The sequence below is a fragment of the Elgaria multicarinata genome, chromosome 3 (assembly GCF_023053635.1).
Source record: "Elgaria multicarinata webbii isolate HBS135686 ecotype San Diego chromosome 3, rElgMul1.1.pri, whole genome shotgun sequence".
NCBI lineage: Eukaryota > Metazoa > Chordata > Lepidosauria > Squamata > Anguidae > Elgaria > Elgaria multicarinata.
Window position 1 is genome coordinate 124,017,460 of NC_086173.1, and position 22,332 is coordinate 124,039,791.

Genomic DNA, 22,332 nt, shown 5'->3' on the forward strand with positions numbered 1-22,332 from the left:
ATCATGCAGCTCAGACAACTCTCTGTTGAATCAGAGACTAAATTCCCCATAATTCCAAAGGCTAATGTGTTGATATCAATCATGACTACCCCAGAGGATGTCCTAAGACAGGCTTCCTCAACCTGGGGCACTCCAGATGTGTTGGACTGCACCTCCCAGAATGCCCCAGCTGGCTGGGGCATTCTGGGAGTTGTAGTCCAACACATCTGGAGCGCCCCAGGTTGAGGAAGCCTGTCTTAGGACATCCAGTGTTTGTGGGAACCTGAAGACACCCATTGCACAACTTCAGTATCAATCTGCATTGATCGGTTAAAGGAGGTATATATTAAGGGAATTTCCTGAGAAATGTTGCTAGTCTTAGAGCCGAACCAGTTTAGAGAAAGGAGATCCATGATCTCCTGTTGTAACCTTATTTATTTTAACTTAAAACAAAACAGCTGATCAATGGGGCCTGTGGGATAGGAGGGGATTAACTTGTTCTCCCTGGCCATTTTCCTGGCCTAAACCAGCCTGTCTTCTGCGTTGGGACAAATGGAAGCTTCAGGAGGAGGGGTGGGTGGGTTAGGTCAGAAAGAACAGTTCCCATGGAAACAACCCCTTCCTAACATCAATGCCATAATACACTTAGAACTTCCTTACTGCTTTTTATTTTTAAAGGAACCATTGGGAGGTCTATTCAGAAATCTCCTGCATCTTATCTACTTTAGCCCCTGTTCACACTCTTCTAGTTTCAACACATCTTAGAGATATTTGATACAGAGGGCAGCATCCAATTGGGTCCTTCTGCATGTGGCCAGATCTGCCTGTTCCAAACAGGTGCAGAAGGCTGCCAGCCCCAATCCATAAGTGGCTCCTACAACTTGTGCAACACGATATTGCACTTCCAAGGGCAAGTCCCTAAACGGGTGCAAATACTTGTTTCTGGAAGGGGTAGGGTTCTGGCGACCTCTCACCTTCCCGAAACAAGCACAATAACATGCCATGCTTGTGGATGCCATGCCAGTGTGGCATTCTGCCCATGGACTAGAACCAGCAGGACAAGACTGGCCATGCATGGAAGGATCCAATTAGATACTGCCCAAGGGCCCCAAATTTGCAACAAAAATTGACTTTTCATATAATTCAGTGGCCATTCAAGCCACAGTAGTAGTTTAGCTTTTCAAGGGTTCCCCCCTCTGCCCTTGCTCCTCTTACTTAGGATAGGGTGAACTACATTTATAATGAGCCAATAAATGCACAAACTTCAATTTTACGTCTAAAAGGTGCAGTACTTGTTCTGGAAGAGGCAACAAAAGCTGTACAACCTGCCAAGGAGAGAAAAAGTTGCTACACTTCATTCAGCTGATAATAACTTGGTATGTGGTCTTGTTGTTGTTGATGCCCCTCTTGTTGTCTGAAATGAATTTTCATGACTGCTAAAGGCTCTGAAAAGACCAGATTCCTGCATGATAAATGTCTTTCCTACATGAGGCTGTTAAAGCACTGTATCTACTTTCGGTTTCCTTTGCTGCTTTTTGGCTACATAGCCTCTAGGCAACACAGTGGTATAGCAGAGTAGCAGAAAAACACAAGTGAAAAAGCATTTGCTTTCACTTTTACAAATAATACATTTTCCCTGTTCGGAAAAAAACCTCTTTAGACACAGAAGCAAAACTGGAGGGTCACAACACTGTCTAAAGAACCCATAAACCATTGTGAATAAGGAATGATAATAGATAAGTTCATATTCTCATTCTCTCTCTCTCTCTCTCTCATAGATGATAGATGATAGATAAGTAGTAGGGTTTTTCCCCACACTTTTCTCCACCTGATTAGTCAACACATGAAGGAGAGCACGACTATAGCTACCCTCAGACTTTTTGACCTCCACACATTGGCCAGATTTTAAGAATGGGCCTACATACAGTCAGGAGAGGAGGATGCATGGGTGGCTGGGTGGATGGATTTTAAGTTAACGTTAAAATTCAATGTTGTTGTTACAGAACATTTAGATTTTTCCAGCAAGCTTTATTGGGATTGAGAGAGATTTTTGCTAAAAGAAAAAGCCCAATAAAATAATCCCTTGAATGGATCTTTCTGTCTTGAATTGTTTAACATTCTGGGTAGGATCTCATGCCTTTCACTTCTTATGGAATAATATCCCACCATATTTCAGAAAGCCCTGTATTGCAAAAGTTTGCCCATGTGGTGTCTTGTTAAGGATTTTCTATAGTCTTTATATTTTATAGACAGAGGCCTAAAACAAAATATTTGAGATTTTGTCAAATTTCTGTTGACAATTTCGGTTTGCAGAGAACAGGCTGGGTCTTATGACAAAGCAATGTTTTCTGAAGAGTGCCTTACAACGGTCTTAGAATCTTCCTTCTTGCCATTTCTCCTTAGTTAATCTTTTGGAATACCTACACAGATAAGAGAACTCTAAAATTATATCGATACAATATAAGCTGTTTATACATTGCATAGGCATGTGCCAGTAGGAGTAGCTCTCTGAAAATGTATAATAATAATAATAATAATAATAATAATAATAATAATAATAAAAAATTTATTTTTTATCTGCCTCTCCATTTTGATTGAGTAGTTAATTAATGTAAGTGTATGTTTTCACTAACAGAGGAGTGCAAGTTACCCTGGAAAACAGGTTCAGGAGAAAAGAGCAAGGGGCTAAACATCCCTTTCTCTTCCAGCACCACTGTTTTGATCCAATGTGGAACCCCATGCAGTGGAGGCTGGTAGCTCTGATGTCAGTGGGGTGGTAAATTCACTCTGGGTTTCAGTCAGAACCAGGCAGAACTTTAAAGGAGCTATCCATGGATATCTCCTTTAGAATTCTGACTGATTCTGACTGAACCTTGGAGCGGATTCACCATGCCACTGCCAATGGAGTCACCAGCCCCCACTGACCCCAAGACGTCTTTTAAAAGGAACTTGAAATGATGGGGAAACTGGTCATGGAACCCCATCTTGTCTAGCTTGGCTCCTAAATGTAATTTATTTGGAAGTGAAACCTTTGTCTCCTGATTATTAGTACATGGTGTGTATTTAATTGTAATCAATGTAATGGTTTCTGAAGAGAAGCATTACTTTATTTAGAATGAAATTACCTCATGCCTTCTTAAGAGTTCTGTAGCAGGCTGATAATTATGAAATCCTTTCTTCAGGATTATTCTGGTAGGAGTTCCTTCTTTTTCCAAAAGCAAATGACAGTTTAACAAAGAGGCAATAACATAAGGAATGCTGACCCTGAAATATCTCTCTTTTCTCTTTCTCCTCAAGCTACACTTGAGAGCTTCGGCTATTGGGCGGTATAGAAATGAAATAAATAAATAAATACACTAGTCTCTAAACAGCATCTATCCCCCTACACCCCACCACCACCATAGTATCTCTTCCATCAAGGTATAACCAAATATAAGGAAATTTCCCCTTAGCAACAATCAACAAATGTATATTATTATTATTATTATCATCATCATCATCATCATCATCATCATCATCATCATTATTATTATTATATCCCGCCTTTTTTCCTCCAAGGAACCCAAGGCAGCATACATAATCCTCCTCTCCATTTTATCCTCACAACAACAACCCTGTGAGGTAGGTTGGGCTTAGAGTATGTGACTGACCCAAAGTCACCCAGTTGTTTTCCATGGCTGAGTGGGGACTAGAACCCGGATCTCCCGACTCCCAGTCCAACACTTTAGCCACTACACTGCACCAGCAAATTGAACAAACATCTTACTACAAACACAGAAATATAATGAAATCAATTCTAATAGGCCAATTTGGTGTATTGGTTACAACATTGGACTTGGCCGATCCAGGCTCTAGGCCCCACTCGACCATGATGATCACTCGGTGAGATTGGGCCAGTCACTGACTCCCAGCCTAACCTACTTTACAGAGTTGTTGGGCCTTTCTCTTCCAGTCTCTCTCTCTCTCCACACTCCCAGTGTCTAGCCTTGCTATTGCTGCCCCCCAATGCCTTTCCTTTCCATTTCTCTACCTCCCCTGTTCCTAGTCTTTTTTCTCTCTGTTCCTAGGCTGTAGCTTTGCTATTTCTCTCCTCAGCACCACCTCTTCCACTCACTTTGGATTAGTCAGACCCCTCCCAAGGCAGCCATTATGTGAGTAGTTACATTCACCTTGAGAACCATGCTGTCGTGGTGCCCACAGCAGTTTCTCAAGTTCCCAACTGCACCCATGAGTCCAAAAAGATTGGGGATCCCTGTCCTAGAAAATATTGCAACTAATTGATCAATAGTGTGATGATACAGTATTCTGGCCCTGTCTTCCTTTGCAGGAAAAACAATGTATATGAATTCATTTCTGAACAGCAGCTAAACTTTCCCAGGGAACTGCTCAATAAAGCTATGGGAGATAACATTTTTAAAGATGAAAATACTGTGGTAAGTATAGCACATCACCTCAAGGCAGGGCTGGTATCCTCTGGATGATGCTTCCAAGTCTAGCTTGGACTACTTAATGCTATAATTCATTTATCTCATCTAGCCTCCTAGGTTCATCCTGTCCTAATGGAAATGTACTCAGACACCGCATGAGATTTCAAACGACCTACACAGATTGGAGCCATAGATTGGCCACCAGCTACTAGACATTCAGTTTGCATTTGTTGTTGATAACAAGCCACAAACATCTCACTAAGGATTTGCTCATTGTATTTGCTTTATATAGATAATATTCATGCCATACCTATAGTCTGACTCTTGTCACCATTCTGATAACACCATATTCCATTTTTTAAAAAGGTATGTTTCTGTTCCTCTTACTAGTAGAGATAAATCTGAAAACATAATGGCATTATTATATACGAAAGTCTCCAGCTCTGGAAAAGTGAAGCTCAGCTCTTATGTACTCATCTGTTATGATTTTGATGTCTAGGCTTTGTGTGGAACTGATGATGATTCACGGATGTTCTTATTGGTGCTAACACTCCCAGAATTACAAAATAAACGCATCACAAGCAGTCATTTCACCTCCATCGTGGTCATATAATTTATATTCCGATTATGTAAATTATACCAAATTGGAACATGCAGATCCACTTTGGCTCTTCAGGTCCTGATATGCTCCTCTTGTAGCTTTTGATGCCAAACAAATCCCCTGCAACTGATAAAAGTGATGGACAGGCTTAGACTGGGAAAGTGACTGTAATAACAGCATGCTTGTTCCAATTTCATCTCACTGGACATTGTGCACAACACACAATCTTTTATTATTATTATTTATTTATTTATTTATTTATATAGCACCATCAATGTACATGGTGCTGTACAGAGTAAAACAATAAAATAGCAAGACCCTGCCGCATAGGCTTACATTCTAATAAAATCATAATAAAACAATAAGGAGGGGAAGAGAATGCACCAAACAGGCACAGGGTAGAGTAAAACTAACAGTATAAAAGTCAGAACAAAATCAAGTTTTAAAAGCTTTAGGAAAAAGAAAAGTTTTTAGCTGAGCTTACAGCACCATGTACATTGATGGTGCTATATAAATAATAATAATAATAATAATAATAATAATAATAATAATAATAATAATAATAGTTCTCAAATGTTCTGGAAGAGCGTTCCAGGCATAAGGGGCAGCCGAGGAAAATGGACGAAGCCGAGCAAGGGAAGTAGAGTCCATTGGGCAGGCGAGAAACATGGCATCAGAGGAGCGAAGAGCACGAGCGGGGCAATAGTGTGAGATGAGAGAGGAAAGATAGGAAGGAGCTAGACAGTGAAAAGCTTTGTAGGTCAACAGGAGAAGTTTATATTGGATTCTGAAGTGAATTGGAAGCCAATGAAGAGATTTCAGAAGTGGAGTAACAAGAAAATAACAATGACTTTAACCTGTGTGCCTAGTCTATTAGTAAATCCAGGGTGGAGGTGGATGAGAAGCCTTGATCAGTAGGGGAAGGGATAAAGGAGAGCGAAAATGTTTTTGTGAAAGAGAACTGATTGTCTCCGACATTCTTTTTGAATCTCAGGTGTACCCCCTTGTTGAATTCCCTTGTCCTGAGATCTCCCTGGCATCACAAAGAGCTATTGAAGAGCATAATGCCACATTCACCAGCACATCACGCATACTTCAGCAGGTATATTCATTTTGTGTTTGTCTACTTTATTTTTGTCAACATTTTAATCCTACTAGGAATTTTGAGACCATAACTAATTATTAGAGAATGCAACCCATTGCATGGTTTTTAGATGCTTCATCACCTCTCTTTTAGCTGTTTGACTGGGTTTTATTATCTGTCAACACATCTGTGCAACACAAAAATCTATCAATATAGCTACGATAAAGAGATTTGTGGAACCCTGGGAGTATGCCCCAGGGAGGAACCTGGCTGGGAGGGTGGGGTCCGATGGAGGTGTGAGGAGACTGAGAGTCAATCAAACTTAGGGAGGATCTACACTACTGCTTTAAAATGGTTTATAACAGTAGTGACAACTGTTGAGGCCCAGGACACACTCCATGTACAGTTTTCAAACTGTTTTCAAAGTGTCATATCCTGCTTGGTGTAGATATGGCCTACATTCCTGGTTCTCCCTGTATATTTCTGACTTACTTCAAAGTAGGTCATTTAATCAGGGAAGAAACACTGGGGTTGATCACATGAAAGAGGGCTTCTTATGCAGTGGCCCCATACCTCTGCCATCAGAGGTCTTCCAGGTTCCAACTTTGCAGGCTTTTAAGAAGGCCCTGAAAACATACTCATTGACTCTGACCTTCTGTTGTTGCTCTTTTATTGTCTTTTTACTGTTCTTTTTCCACATTGTTTTTTTTATTATTATGTATTTTATTGTTATACACTGACAGGGAGGGCTCCTGCCTTGAAATGCAGCCAGGAAATAGGTTAAATAAATAAATATTTCCAGTTAGGTAGGGTGACCATATGAAAAGGAGGACAGGGCTCTTGTATCTTTAACAGTTGTATTGAAAAGGAAATTTCAGCAGGTGTCATTTGTATGTGTGGGGAACATGGTGACATTTCCTCTTCTTCACAACAGTTAAAGCTGCAGGTTCCCTGCCCTCTTTTAAATCTGGTCATTCTAGTATAGCTCCTACACCTTTAACTGTTGTGATGCAGAGAGAATTTCACCAGGTTCCCCATATATACAAATGACACCTGCTGAAATTCCATTTTCTCTGCACCTGTTAAAGATACAGGAGCCCTGTCCTCCTTTTCATATGTTCACCCTACAGTTAGGGCTAGAAAAAACTGTGCCTGAAACCCCATGAGTCGTTACCAGTCAGTGTCAACAATACCGGGCTCATTGGACTAATGATCTGACCCAGTATAACACAGCTTCTTATTTTCCTACACATTCATATGGTCAGGATACATCAGGAAGCCAAATTCTTTTGTTGCCATGACAATTCTTTGAAGGTGCAAACAGAGTATCTCAGGTGTTGTTTACATCAATCTGCAGAGGGCCATTCTGCCTTTGATTGACAGATAACAAACAGCTGGAGATTGCTACCTCTGGTTTATGAGCTTCCCTGGCTAGCTGTTGCTAGAGATAGATGCTGAATGACATAGACTTTTGGTCTGATCAATTTCCATTTAGCTAAAAATTGTTCTATTTTATTGTTATATTAAGTTATATTATTGTTGTTGTTGTTGTTGTTGTTGTTGTTGTTGTTGTTGTTATTATTATTATTATATATTCTAACTTCAAGTATAACCTAATGGGATTGGAGCTGGCAGTGACCGAACAAGAAAGAGATCTTGGGATTGTGGTGGACAGCTCAATGAAAATGTCCACCCAGTGTGCTGCCGCTGTAAAGAAGGCAAACTCCATGTTAGGCATCATAAGAGAGGAAATTGAGAATAAAATGGCCAGTATCATACTGCCTTTATACAAATCCATGGTGTGACCACACTTAGATTACTGTGTACAGTTCTGGTCACCATGCCAAAAAAAGAATATTATAGAGCTGGAAAAAGTGCAGAGAATGGCAACTAAAATGATTAAGGGGCTGGAGCATCTCCCCTATGAGGGAAGGTTACATCAGCTGGGGTTGTTTAGCTTGGAAAAAAGGAGGCTAAGAGGAGACATGATAGAGGTGTACAAAATTATGCATGGTGTGGAGAATGTGGACAGGGAGACATTTTTCTCCCTCTCTCAAAATACTAGAACCCGGGGTCATCCCATGAAGCTGATTGGTGGGAGATCCAGGACAAATAAAAGGAAGTACTTCTTCACACAGCGCATAGTTAAATTATGGAACTCACTACCACAGGATGTAGTGATGGCCACTAATTTTGATGGCTTTAAAAGGGGGATTTGATAAATTCCTGGAGGTGATGGCTATCAATGGCTACTAGCCCTGATGGTTGTGTGTTAGCTCCAGTATTTGAGGCAGTAAGCCTGTGTGCACCAGTTGCTGGGGAACATGGGTGGGAGGGTGCTGTTGCACCATGTCCTGCTTGTTCATCCCTGGCCAATGGCTGGTTGGCTACTGTGTGAATGGAGCGCTGGACCAGATGGACCCTTGGTCTGATACAGCATGGCACTTTTTATGATCTTATCTGATATATAAACAATAGGAGGAAAACCTCGTTATTGATATTTGTGGGTTTTTGTAAAATGAAGTTGGGCATATTTATTTATTTATTTATTACGTTTTTATACCGCCCAATAGCCTAAGCTCTCTGGGCGGTTCACAAAAATTAAAATCATGAAGAGCATAAAAACAGCCAACAATCTAAAAACACAAATACAAAATACAATATAAAAAGCACAACCAGGATAAAACCACACAGCAAAAATTGATCTAGATTAAAATATGGAATTAAAACAGCAAAGTTTAAAACTTAAGTTAGTCGGTTAAAATACTGAGAAAATAAAAAGGTCTTCAGCTGGCGACAAAAGGAATACAGTATAGGCACCAGCCGAACCTCTCTGGGGAGCTCGTTCCACAGCTGGGGTGCCACAGCAGAGAAAGCCCTCCTCCTAGTAGCCACCTGCCTCAGGGGCTCAATGCCAATATGTATTCACTTAGCTTTCTAAGCCCAACTATAGCTTTCTTAAGTAGTCTTCGACATTCTGGATATTAATGAGAACTTAGAGCTGGAACACTTTGCAACAAAGGTGGCATAATGCAATTCTTAACTGATCATTCTTCTTCTTCTTCTTCTTCTTCTTCTTCTTCTTCTTCTTCTTCTTATTATTATTATTATTATTATTTTATTTATATAGCACCATCAGTGTGCATGGTGCTGTACATAATAAAACAATAAAATAGTAAGACCCTGCTGCACAGGCTTACATTCTAATAGTAATTCATAGTACATAGTACATTCATAGTACATAGTAATTCATTACTATTCATAGTAATAATCACTAGGGGTGTGCAGAGCGGGTCTGCTGTGCTCTGAAATTCGGAGTAAAACTCCAATGACTGGGTTCTCCGCTCCAATTTTTGGAGTGGCTCCTTGCTCCACCCCATTAGATTAGCCATCGGAGAACCGCTCTATTTTTGGATAACTGCTCTGTTATAGCCAATGGAAATTAACCAGAATACGTACAGCTCCATCATTTTTAAAGATGAAGAGATGAAACTTGGCTCTGTAAAAACTCTCACATAGGGCTTTGGCCACGCCAAGTTTGAAGCAGATCTGGCCATGCCTTCAGTTTTAGGAATTTTTAAAAGTTCGAATAACTGCTCCATTGTAGCCTATGGAAATTAACAAAAATGTTTACATCTCTGTCAGTTTTAAAGATAAAGAGATGAAACTTGGCACCATGATAGCTCTCAAGTAGGGATTTAGGCATGCCAAGTTGGAAGCAGATCCAGTCATGCCTTGATTTTTAAGGATTTTTTAAAATTTCAAACTCAAACCTCTTCTTTGGGGTCTAGGACCTTGAGCAGTTTCAAGAATAGAGAAAAAAAAGTGTGCTGCTTGTGCACAAGTTTTGAAAAAATGTGTGCTGCAATGTGCAGAACTAGAACACAAACACACAGAGCACAGCAAGAAATACACACACAAACTAGAAGACAAGACAAACACAGACTGTAGAAAACAACACAGAACTCACAGAGGATTGTTATTATTATGGGGTATTTTTTAAAGATTTTTAGTGGGTGTAGTAGACTTTAAATACACACACATACACACACACTGACAGGAGGCACCAGGGGTGTGAGGTGAAATGTAAGGTAAGGATTAGAATGGAAGGATACTAATAAAGAGGTTTTTGGGAGTATTTTTAATATATATTTTTAGTGGGGGTAACATTAAACACACACATACACACACACACTCAATAACAACAAAGGGGAACAGCAGTCACTGGTGGTGTGGGGTAAGGTAAAGATTTCAAGAAGGACTGGAATGATAAGATAAAGAGATTTTTTTGGTATTTTTTAATTTTTTTAGTGGGGTTAACAATAAACACACACACACACACACACACTAACAGCAAGCACTGGGGTGTGTGGGCTAAAATGTAAGGTAAATTATTTTTAAAAGGATTGGAATGGAAAGATAAAGAGGTTCTTTTGTATTTTTAAAAATATATTTTAGTGGGGGTAGAACAAGAACACGAACACACACACACGCACACACACACACACACGCACACACAATAACACACAGTGTGGGGGTGGTACTACAAGGTGGTTGGAAATTGGGGATTGGAATAGAAGAACTAGCGCGCGCGCACACACACACATGCAAGAACCAAAGAAAAGCAGAGAAACACAGGGAGGGACTGCAAAGCAAACACAGCAAAAACAGCAAGCAGGAGCTCTCTTTCTCTGAATTATTCTCTCTTTCTCTCCTCCTTCCTTCCTAACGCTCCAGGAGTTAGCAAAGGAATGAGTTCCAGGGCAAGGACAAATGGGTTTTATATTTTGCAATCCCTCCCCCAAAGCACTGTGATTGGAGGGGAGGTCAGGGAGAACAATGTGGCTATTGTTAGCCACAGATGTCAATCTCAAAAATACCCCTCCCTCACTCCTCTGAGTCTTCCTAATATGGAGTGTTCAGGTAGTCCATCAACATAAAATAACCCATCATGAAGCCTAAAAACCCTTCAGATACCTTCGGATACCTTCGGAGTTCTAAACGATCTTCACCCCACACTGTGGGTATCCGACGATTTCAAAAATGGCCAATAACCGCTCCATGAGATCAGACTCCAGCGGACCTTCGACGGTCCCTCACATTTGCGGAGCAGAGCGCACACCTCTAATAATCACCATAGCTACTGTTGTTGCTTCCGCACTACACCCCTTTCATTTTGTGGAGGCATTGCTTTTCTACAGTTCCGGAGAAAAAGGCCAGTGTGGCAGCAGGCTAAAAATGAAATGTCCCAGTATATTGTAAGAGCATGCTGTAGTATCTTCATTGTAGCACCAGGTGGCAGAGTGGCAACGTATTAGTACAGCTGGCTGACTTCTGAATCCCTTATGAAGGCTTCATTCCCAGCCGCAATATCCAAAGAATTCTGTAATCAAATATTTTGACTAAATGCATCTTTTCAAACATGTTTGCAACTGGCAAACAGACATGTTGTCTCTGAAACTCTCTCATCACCAAAATATAGCCAGTACACTTTTGGAAATGCCGTTCAGTTGACTAAGATTATAATTATATATCTTACCATTCAGCAAATGTAAGTTTGCTGAGCCCTAGAGAGGCTAAAGTGCTTACTGAGCAATGTTACTGTATTTTAACCTGTCCATAGAGTGAAAAAATTCCAGCAGTTAAGACAATTTGTCCAAAACCTAAAAATATACAAAATCTACAGTTCAGACCAGGGCTAGCAGCATCTATAGTCCCTAACCAAAGATGCAGCTTCCACCTTTGCTGCTGCTGCAACACTTCTGGATGTCACACACCGAAGCATGTTTACTCAGGAGTAGGGTTGGGCAATCACCAAGGTGTTCAACATCAATTGCATACCTTGAGTATTATTGTTGAATGCTCAGTTAGAACGCCTCAAAGCCATACTCTTAAGTGTTTGGCAGTAATACTTGAAGGGTGCAGTAACTGGCCAGCATTTTCCTTGTGCATCTTCCTTTCCCCAAGGGGGGAAAAAAATCCTTGGGCAAGGCGATGGGACATTATGGAAAGCTCCAGGAAAGACAGGAGAAGCTCAGAGTTTTTTTTTTCTCAACAGGAATGATAGGACTGGACTTAAAGCTCCATCACTATTGGCAGGAAATGATCCTTGGAATTGCTTTCCTCATCTGGGATGAGGGCACTTTTTGTACAGCTACACAATTCATGGTGGGAAAGAAGATTGGGCACAGTCTTATGCATGTTTATGGCCTGCATGGACTTATTGCAGTCTACCCAGAGGACAGCCTTCATTGTGGTGGCTCCCTTTCTGTGGAACTAGCATTGTGTGGAAAATCCACCTGGGCATGCAAGGGCAGCGGACACTCCTGCATCTGGCCCTCACAGGCCCAGGTGGACACACCCAGTGGATTTTCACTCACACACTAGCAAGGGCGCAGGACAGGGCAGAACTGTTCCACCCCAATCTGTATCCTTTGACCTTCCCCCCACTGCGTTAATGCTGGCTGCCATTAATGCAGCAGGGAAAAATATGCAATTTCACCAAAGGCTGGAGAAATTGTGTATTTCTCCTTCCACTCTAATGCCAGAGTTGAGGGAGAAAATACGTAATTTCTCCAGCCTTGGGGAAATTGTGTTTCTCTCTCCCCCACCAGTGCTGATGAGGGCCGTAAAGGGCCTATTAACAGGGCTTTTAAGGCACCCATCAGTGGGGTGAGTGGGAAACAAATGTGATTTCTCCAATGCTGGGGAAATAATGTATTTCCCCCCTCTACTCTATTAAATATTTATTTATATTTATTTATTTATTACATTTATATACCGCCCCATAGCCGAAGCTCTCTGGGTGGTTTACAAAAGTTTGAAACAGTGAACGTTAAAAACAAATATACAAAAATTTAAAAGCATAAAAACAGCAATATCATTTAAAACAACTATTCTGGGGTCAGTTAAAAAACTCAGCATATTAAAACCTTGCATTAAGAGGGTCTTTAAGGCCAATTGGTGCATTGGAGGGGGAGCTATACTAGAGTGCAGGAGCTATACTAGAGTGACCAGATCCAAAAGAGGGCAGGGCCCCTGCTGCTTTAACTGTTGTAATGAAGAGGGAATTTCACCAGGTGCTGCATGCATACAAATGACCCTTGCTGAAATTCCCTTTTCTATACAACCGTTAAAGATGCAGGAGCCCAGTCCTCCTTTCCATATGCTCACCCTAGGTAATGTGCACTCATGCACAGGGAACGAAAACTTAATACGTCCCTAAAAAAACCTGATTCCATCAGTGAGCACACACTGGAATGAAAGATGCCTGACAATCCACAAAACCCAGATGGAATGGACTTGACAACATCCGCACATCCCCAATACTGAGTGTAGAGGCAAAGGATCCAGTTTTGTTGACTAAGCAAAATCCACTTGTTCCGCTCCATCCTCCAAACGCTAAGGGGAAGAGGTGCCAATTGCAACCCACATACTTGCCTTGCCTGAAAATGCTTTCAGCATTGGCAGTAGAAGCCCAATAAAAGACATCTAACTAGGAAGTGTAGATGGTAACTGACAATACCAATATAGAATTATGATATGCTGAGTCTTTTTGCTTTTGCAGTTTTTGTTTGCTTTGGGAAAGATAATATTTGTTGCAGGAAAATGCAGTGAAATGGAGTTTCCAGGCGTATATTCATTTTGCGTTTAATACAAAGGGTCTGCTCACATCAAAGATGGCATAAATAAAAGCTGAAAGCTTAGAACAGCCTCTGACACCAACCTTTTCAAGTCAGCAGTACTCTGCCTCTTAAACACATTGCATTCCCTCTGTGTGTTCAAGGGGAGCATAAATGTGAAATAAAAAACCTGAATGTAATATTTTCTAAACAGAAAATCAAACCAGAGGGAAGGCAGGCTGTTGATTTCTCCATCTCTCTCCATGCTGCAGACCCTGGAATCAATCAGATGCCCCAAACTCTGCTTGTCAACATTTCTCTCCATGTACCAACTCTAAACCTGCTTGCAATCACCTGCACCTTCCTTTCAGAGATTGATGCATCAACTGTTCTTAATTAAGCAACCTGTGTCCTTATTAAAAAATAATAATACTGCCAGGCTGTAACAATGCAGTCATCATCATGGCCTATTTACCTGACCTGGTCTATAAATAAAACACAGGCTTTTTGGAGATTGACCTCCTATACACATTTCCCTGCAAGTAAGTCTCATTGAAATCAATGGGGCTTGCTTGATTCTGAATAGGCATGAATGTGATTATGCTGTAAAGACACTTAAATTTTATCAGTGTCCTATATAGGGGGGCTTTAAACATTAACATATTATTATGAACACAGGAAGCTGCGTTCTACCGAATCAGACCTAACTAGCTTAGAATTGTCTACACTATGCTGGATTTTTTTCTCATCCCTACCTGAAGATGCCAAGGATTGAACCTGAGACTTTTTATGTGCAAAGCAAGTACTCCAGGACTTAGCTATGGCTCTTCTGAATTTGGGTTGTCTTGACTACTGTCAATGAGTAATCCAGTCAGATCCAACACGAGGGTTGGGATTTTTATGTAAGAACTTCAACGTTCCTTGATAGGTAATATTTCTCCAGCAATGGGAATGGCGAGCCCTCAGAATTTGTGAAGGTTCTCATCGTGCAGCTTTTTTCTATGCCAGCATTGTCTGGGATTGTGGGGGAGGAGGCAGCAGCATGGAGAAGTGTTACAGTGTGGACCCTTTCATCTGACATTGTGAAAGCAGCATTGGACACATCCAGCCACAATGGCATGCTTTTCAAACAATGGCCATCGAATTTGGAGGGTTTTGAAAGGGGGTTAAAAACTCCTGGAGGAGAAGGCTATATCAATGGCTACTAGTCCTGATGGCTATGTGCTACTTCCAGTATCAGAGGGAGTATGCATTTTATTTATTTATTTATTTATTGCATTTTTATACCACTCAACAGCGGAAGCTCCCTGGGTAGTTCACAAAAACTAAAACCATTCAAAGTATAAAACAAACAGTATAAAAACATGATATAAAATGCACATTAAAAACTGATTAAAAACATACCATACATGATTAAAACATCTTTAAAATATTAAAACATCTTTAAAACATTCTAAAATTTCACTGGATAGGCCTGCCGGAATAGATGCCTATGTACACCCATTGGTGGGGCACATGGGTGGGAAGGTGTTCTTATTTTATTATTTATTTATTTTATTACATTTATATACCATCCCACAGCCGAAGCTCTCTGGGCGGTTTACAACAATTAAAAATAGTAAACATTAAAAGTATACAAAAATTTAAAAAACATAAAAACAGTATAAAAACAACAGTATCCATTTAAAAACAACAATTCTGGGGTCCATTAAAAACAAACTTAACGTTGTTAAATGCTGTTAAAATGCCTGGGAGAAGAGAAAAGTCTTGACCTGGTGCCGAAAAGATAACAACATTGGCGCCAGGTGAGCCTCATAGGGAAGATCATTCCACAGTCGGGGGGCAACCACTGAAAAGGCCCTCTCCCTTGTTGCCATCCTCTGAGCTTCCCTCGGAGTAGGCACTCGGAGGAGGACCTTAGATGTTGAGCGCAGTGTATGGGTAGGTTCATGTCAGGAGAGGCGTTCCATCAGGTATTGTGGTCCCAAGCCATGTAGGGCTTTATAGGTTAAGACCAGCACCTTGAATTGGGCTCGGAAACATATAGGCAGCCAATGCAAGTGGGCCAGAATCGGTGTTACATGCTCAAATCTCCCTGTTCCAGCTATCAATCTGGCCGCTGCATTTTGCACAAGCTGCAGTTTCTGGACCGTCTTCAAAGGCTGCCCCATGTAGAGGGCATTGCAGTAATCTAATTTGGAAGTTACCAAAGTATGGACAACTGAAGCTAGGTTAACCCTGTCCAGATAGGGGCATAGCTGGGCCACCAACCGAAGTTGGTAGAAAGCACTCCGTGCCACCGAGGCCACCTGTGCCTCAAGTGACAAAGACGGTTCTAGGAGAACCCCCAAGCTACGAACCTGCTCCTTCAGGGGGAGTGCAACCCCATCCAGAACCGGTTGAACACCCCCCCCCCATCCGATCAGAGGAACCACCCACCAGCAGCATCTCAGTCTTGTCTGGATTGAGTTTCAGTTTATTAGCCCTCATCCAGTCCATTGTCGCAGCCAAGCACCGGTTCAGCACATCCACAGCCACACCTGATGAGGATGAAAAGGAGCAGTAGAGCTGCGTGTCGTCAGCGTACTGATAACAGTGCACTCAACAAACCTGCGGGTGCAAGGAACCAACAAACCTGCGGGTGCAAGGAAGACCGGAACATGGCACAGCCATTAATTGTCTGGGCCGCGTTCCCCTTACCTGGCACATCCTCCTCACAACACCATATCTCCCCCTACCCGATACTACACTAATTGGGGGCCCCTCAGATCCCCCCTCCCGGCTCTGTATCCTCCCTCCCAGGCACATATTTTCAGAAACCCCAGAAAAGAGCAACAACAACAACAACAGGCAGGCAGGCAGGCAGGCAGGCAGGCAGCTCTACTCTCCCCGGAAGGTGCAGATGTTCCCTTCTTCAAATTGTGCCCAGCTGGGCTGCAGGCTGCCTTGGGTCTTTCAGTGGAGAGGGTGGGCATAACACTCTCCAATTCTTCTCCGAAAGCAAGATGACTAGCTTCCCGCCCACGGCGGAGAGCCCTTTTGCTCTCGCCGCAGGCTCACGCCTCCAGAGCTCTCCAGGCTAAAATACCTGCACAGCTGGGTGGGGCAAACGAACAGTCAGCAGAAGCAGCAGGCCACACCTCCCATCACTCTTCCAGCCCTCTTGCACCTGTGTCCTGCTTGTGGATTTCTTGTGGGCAGCTGATTGGCCACTGTGGGAACAGAATGCTGGACTAAATGGACCTTGGTCTGATCCAGCATGTTCCTATGCTGTGCACACATGCACATTTATCCCGCTTGCTGTTTTTCCTGCTATGATTAAGGCATTGATGTATAGTGAACATGCAAGGCTACTTTATTCATGAATTACAAAATACATGTCGTCTTCCACACACAGAAACCACATCAACAAAATACATCTTCATGGTGGTAGTGGTGGGGAAAAATCTAACTCCTTGTTTTGATGTTATGAAAACACACTTGTAGAGGTCAGGTACATGAATATCAAATAACCCCAGCAGTAATCCTTAGCAGCTGGCCGAATAAAGCCATGCCGAGAGATGAGCTACATTGCAGCCATTCTGATGATATCCACAGAGTCCTATCCGCTTGGACTGAGACTCAGCCACTTCTATGTGTCAATCAAGTAGCTCCCCCAGTCCACCCCATCCTTTCAGATTGGGCCTTTTCACTTCTGTCTCTGAGAGAAAGTGTATAATCAGTGGTTTTACATGTTCTTTCTGTTGCTAGACCAGGCTCCTTCAGACTGCAGGCAAGGGAATCAAAATGCCTACACACACACCCCCCCTCTGTACCGTCAACATTAACATGTTTATTTATTTATTTATTTATTACATTTTTATACCGCCCAATAGCCGAAGCTCTCTCGGCGGTTCACAAAAATTAAAACCATTAGGAACATAATAAAACATCCAACAAGCTAAAAACCCAAATACAAAATACAATATAAAAAGCACAACCAGGATAAAACCACACAGCAGAAATTGATGTAGGATTAAAATACAGAATTAAAACAGCAAAGTTTAAATTTAGATGTTAAAATACTGAGAAAATAAAAAGGACTTCAGCTGACGACGAAAGGAATACAATGTAGGCACCAGGCGGACCTCTCTGGGGAGCTCGTTCCACAGCTGGGGTGCCAGAGCGGAGAAACCTTAGCTAGAATCATATTCCTGAATGCAGTGGAGGCTGGTGGCTCTAGTGTCAGTGGGGCAGTGAATCCTCTCTGAAGCACCTTGGATAGCTCTGACTGATTCTGACTGAGACCTGGAGTGGATTTGCCACTCCACTGACATTGGACCTTGAATAGCTCCTTTACCATTCTGACTGGCTCTGACTGAAACCTGCAGTGGATTCACCGCTCCGCTGACATCAGAGCCACCAACTTCCATTGCCTGAATGTGAGTTTTGCATGCATAAAACATTTTCTGTCCCTTTCTAGGTGTGCTTTTGAAACAAGACGAATGGTTCCAGATGGATAGTATGGTTCTTTTCTGTGAGAAATAATAGCAGCATGCAGAGGCCTTCATAGGTGATATTTCATACTGTTCATGTTTTTTTCCTTCTCCTCAGCGACAGACCATTGAGCTTATTCCTGTCACTGAAGTCCACTACTTATATGCAGGGAAGACACATGTTTATTACATCTATGGAACAGAGAACAAGGTCCATGCCTTGGACTACCCAGAGAGGTACTGCTGTGGCTGCACCATCATCTGACAGCGGAATGCTTTGGAAGGAGGATGACTAAACAAGCTATTGCTGTGGATAAATTGTCCGCATGATTCACTTTTAGTGCTGGTGACAACAATATGTATCCTTTTGTTATCTTCCCTTTCCAGAGTAGGCATCAGAAAACACAGTAATTGTAAGATCCCAAATAGACTTTCAACTATTATTAGTACTGCACCTCTTTAGATTTAAATATCTAAAATGTAATGTCTAGAAAGAGCAAACGTAAGGGAGAAAAAATGATGAAATAGGAATACTTCCAGAGCATTCCGAAGTAATGTACTTGGGGAAACACTTAAACTGAATACAATAAGTTGACTGATATATAGTTTGTTTTAATTTTGGTTTGGGATCAGTGGAATGTAGTTCCTCAGTTTTTCATTTTTCCAATCTTATTCAGTTTATCACAAACTTCATTTTTTTTAAAAAAAAATGACAATTCATAAACATTTTTGTGCAGATTTCTCTAATACATGTATTTTGTATGCACTTTTGCATCATATTCAGACGTTTGCAATTATTGCCCTAATAAAATGCATATTTGAATGTCCGTTTCTCTAATATATGCATATTTTTATACATTTATAATTGGAGAACTCCATTGCAAAATTTAGAAAAGTGCAAATTTCAAACTGAGTTTCAATTCGCAAACTGGTTCAAAAGTTACTTTTGAACAAATCCCCTCCTCCCTACCTACTGGAAGGTTATTCAATCTTTCTCAGAGCCATAGAGGTTATTCAATCTTGCTCAGAACCTCTTTAATGTATATAGAAATATGTAGCATGTACCTTGTTCAATGAAGGCTTATACATATACTGATGTGCTAAATTATAAGCTGAACTTCAAAATAGTTTGTCAGTAGAGTGTATTACACTGGCTACAATATATTTTTATATGAAGAAAACAATTATATATAAAACTATTTCTCAGCTTTCCTTTTGCAATGTATAATGTTCCACTAGATCAGGGGTAAGTAAGCTTTTTGGGTCATGGGACCATCAGGCAATTTGAGGAACAGTCCTGGCACTACCCATAATGCCATAGGAGGCATGGCAAAGGACATGTAACTAGCCTGAAAGACAGAATACAAGGCAACACATTGAACATCACCTGTGAACACACTGTTTTCAGCACCAACAGATACCTATTTCACAGTAAGGAAAGTGTGGTAAGAAAATATGTTAATTAAAAATAGTGGGAGGGGTAGGATACTTCGACAGGTGCTAAGAAAAGTCAATTGGTGCCTTCCGGGAGCATATTGCCTACCCCTGCACTAGAGAAATGGACAGATTACATTAGTAGGTAGAAGCAGAGAGCATCATGAGATCTACCTGCATGTAGTTTCCAAATGGTTTTTATAGAACCTCGAAACTGGGGTGCCAAGTTTCACATTAGACCTGAGACTAGTATCTTCTAGTGGGATGCTGTTTGTTCCACTAGCTGGACAAATGGTTCAAGCCCTGTTTCCATGTACAAATGTATTTATGCGCAAAACCTGTTTTCTCTGAGTATATGGTCAATAAAGAGTAATTTCTTCAGGAAAACTAGGTGTAATCAACCAAACGTGTTCCACATATATTGACTAGTTACTTTTGTGTGTTTCAAAACAGATCATATTTGTAACATGTGAATCCACCTTACCTTGCTCGTCCATGCTATTTCAAGCCCATCATGTTTATGATTGACGAAATAAAACATAATGAACAGGAATGTTGATTGCTCTGTTTATTGCATCTCCATACATACCATTATCAAACTCATTCATGGACTGCTGCACCTTTGCACCATCCATGCACAAGATGGCGGTAACAGCAGAAGTACAAAAACAACTTTAGGAAAAACCCTAAGGCAAGGCAGGGGACTCCAAACTAGCCCCAGCAGAACTTCATATGCTGTGCTGACAATGGTAGGTGAGGAGGGGGAATCAGGGAAGGAGGACTGGAAATGGAGAGCAGCTGGAAACCTGAGCCAGAGCTTTCCGGACTGCAACTTTTTGTTGCAGATCCCATTTGCTTTCTCCCTATTTCTGACTGAGCAAGAGATGATTTTCTACAGAAAATGCACTTTTGTTCATTGCAGTGGAGGCTGGTGGCTCTGATTTCAGTGGGGCAGTGAATCCGCTCTGGGTTTCAGTCAGAACTGTAAAGGAGCTATCCAACATGGGACCCTATCCCCAAACTGAGCTCAGCATCTTGGATAGCTCATTTAGAGGTCTGACTGGTTCCGACTGAAACCCAGATCTCAATTTCAGTTTACTCATTTTAGTCACAGATCAGTACAGCCGAAGACATCAACAACGATAATAATAAAACAAATTATGATAAAATACATACATAAAATATATAAAGTCATTGTATTAAATACAACAGTCCCAACCTGAATTTAAAATATTATTGTTCAATAAAACCACTCAACATCAATTTCCATTGGCTTATGGCATGGCAGTCGCACAAAAACTGGCCACTTTTAGAGTAACTTGAGGATTCTGATCAGACAAGAGATGATTTAGGTAGTATTCATCTGATCTACCGGGGGTTCGTTGTAAGGTAGGGATCAAAAATGTTTGGCGCAAATCCCGGTAAAAGGAACAACGCAACAGAAAATGGCCTACTGCTCTCCACTTCGCCCATCTTGCAGGGCATACCCGTTCTTGATAGGGAATATTTCACAAAGCAGATTTACCACTCCACTGAAACAGGAGACACCGGCCTCCACTGGGTCATTTTTATGCAGGACTGCTGCAACTAGGAAAGGACTTTGAGCACTCCTTTTGAAGTTTGTCCGCTAGAGGGAGGCAGTGGCAAAATAATCCATATCTTTTATGTTTTGGTAGGAAAAACACCCCTGGCAGCACTGGCTTTGCAGAACGTCTGTCAGCCTGCGTATATAATTGGATTGTTCATTGGCTTGCTTTTGCACTGGAAGTCAAGCAACTGCACACGTAACCTATTTATACCATTCTTCTTCATAGATTTGTCCTGGATGTGATTATGTGATATGCAGAAACAAATTCAAGAAGCCAAAGGATTATAGGATATAACACGTTGCAAAGCCAGAATTTTATTTCAAATTAGATGGAGCTTTTGAATCATAGAATAGTAGAGTTGGAAGGGGCCTATAAGGCCATCGAGTCCAACCCCCTGCTCAATGCAGGAATACACCTTAAAGCATACCTGACGGCTGTCCAGCTGCCTCTTGAAAGCCTCTAGAGTGGGAGAGCCCACAACCTCCCTAGGTAACTGATTCCATTGTCATACTGCTCTAACAGTCAGGAAGTTTTTTTCTGATGTGCAGCCAGAATCTGGCTTCCTGTAACTTGAGCCCGTTATTCCATGTCCTGCACTCTGGGAGGATCGAGAAGAGATCCTGGCTCTCCTCTGTGTACAACCTTGCAAGTATTTGAAGAGTGCTATCATGTCTCCCCTCAATCTTCTCTTTTCCAGGCTAAACATGCCCAGTTTATTTATTTATTAAGTCATTTGTATCCTGCCCTATATCACAAGGATCTCAGGGCAGCGTACAGATAAAATCATACAACCAATATAAAACAATAAATATACACAGCTAAAAACAAATTAAACCATTAATAATCTAAAACCAGAACAGAATTTTAAAACAGTAAAACTAATTAAAGCAATTTAAAACTATGTACAGGCTTGGTGAATTCAGCCATCAAAGGTTATGTTAAAAAGCTATGTTTTAACTTGTCACCAGAATGAAACGAGTGCTTGTGCCAGTTGGGCCTCCAAGGGGAGGGCATTCCATGGCCGGGCTGCCACAACAGAGAAAGCCCTCTCCCACGTCCCACCATTGCATATGTCTCGCATTGGTGGGATGCAGAGGAGGGCTCCTCCAAGAGACCTCAAA

At 41.5% G+C, this 22,332-nt stretch overlaps 1 protein-coding gene across 1 annotated transcript in view; it reads left to right on the top strand.

Moving 5' to 3' along the window:
- The window catches only part of LOC134395334 (protein SSUH2 homolog), a 33,540-nt gene extending 14,792 nt beyond the window's left edge, over positions 1-18,748 (top strand). The window contains exons 6-9 of the mRNA XM_063121493.1: positions 1,263-1,355; positions 4,307-4,412; positions 6,002-6,109; positions 18,307-18,748. Of these exons, the coding sequence (XP_062977563.1) occupies positions 1,263-1,355; positions 4,307-4,412; positions 6,002-6,109; positions 18,307-18,453 (454 nt within the window). The 3' untranslated portion in view covers positions 18,454-18,748. The remainder of the gene's footprint in view (positions 1-1,262; positions 1,356-4,306; positions 4,413-6,001; positions 6,110-18,306) is intronic.
- Positions 18,749-22,332: the final 3,584 nt, after the last annotated feature.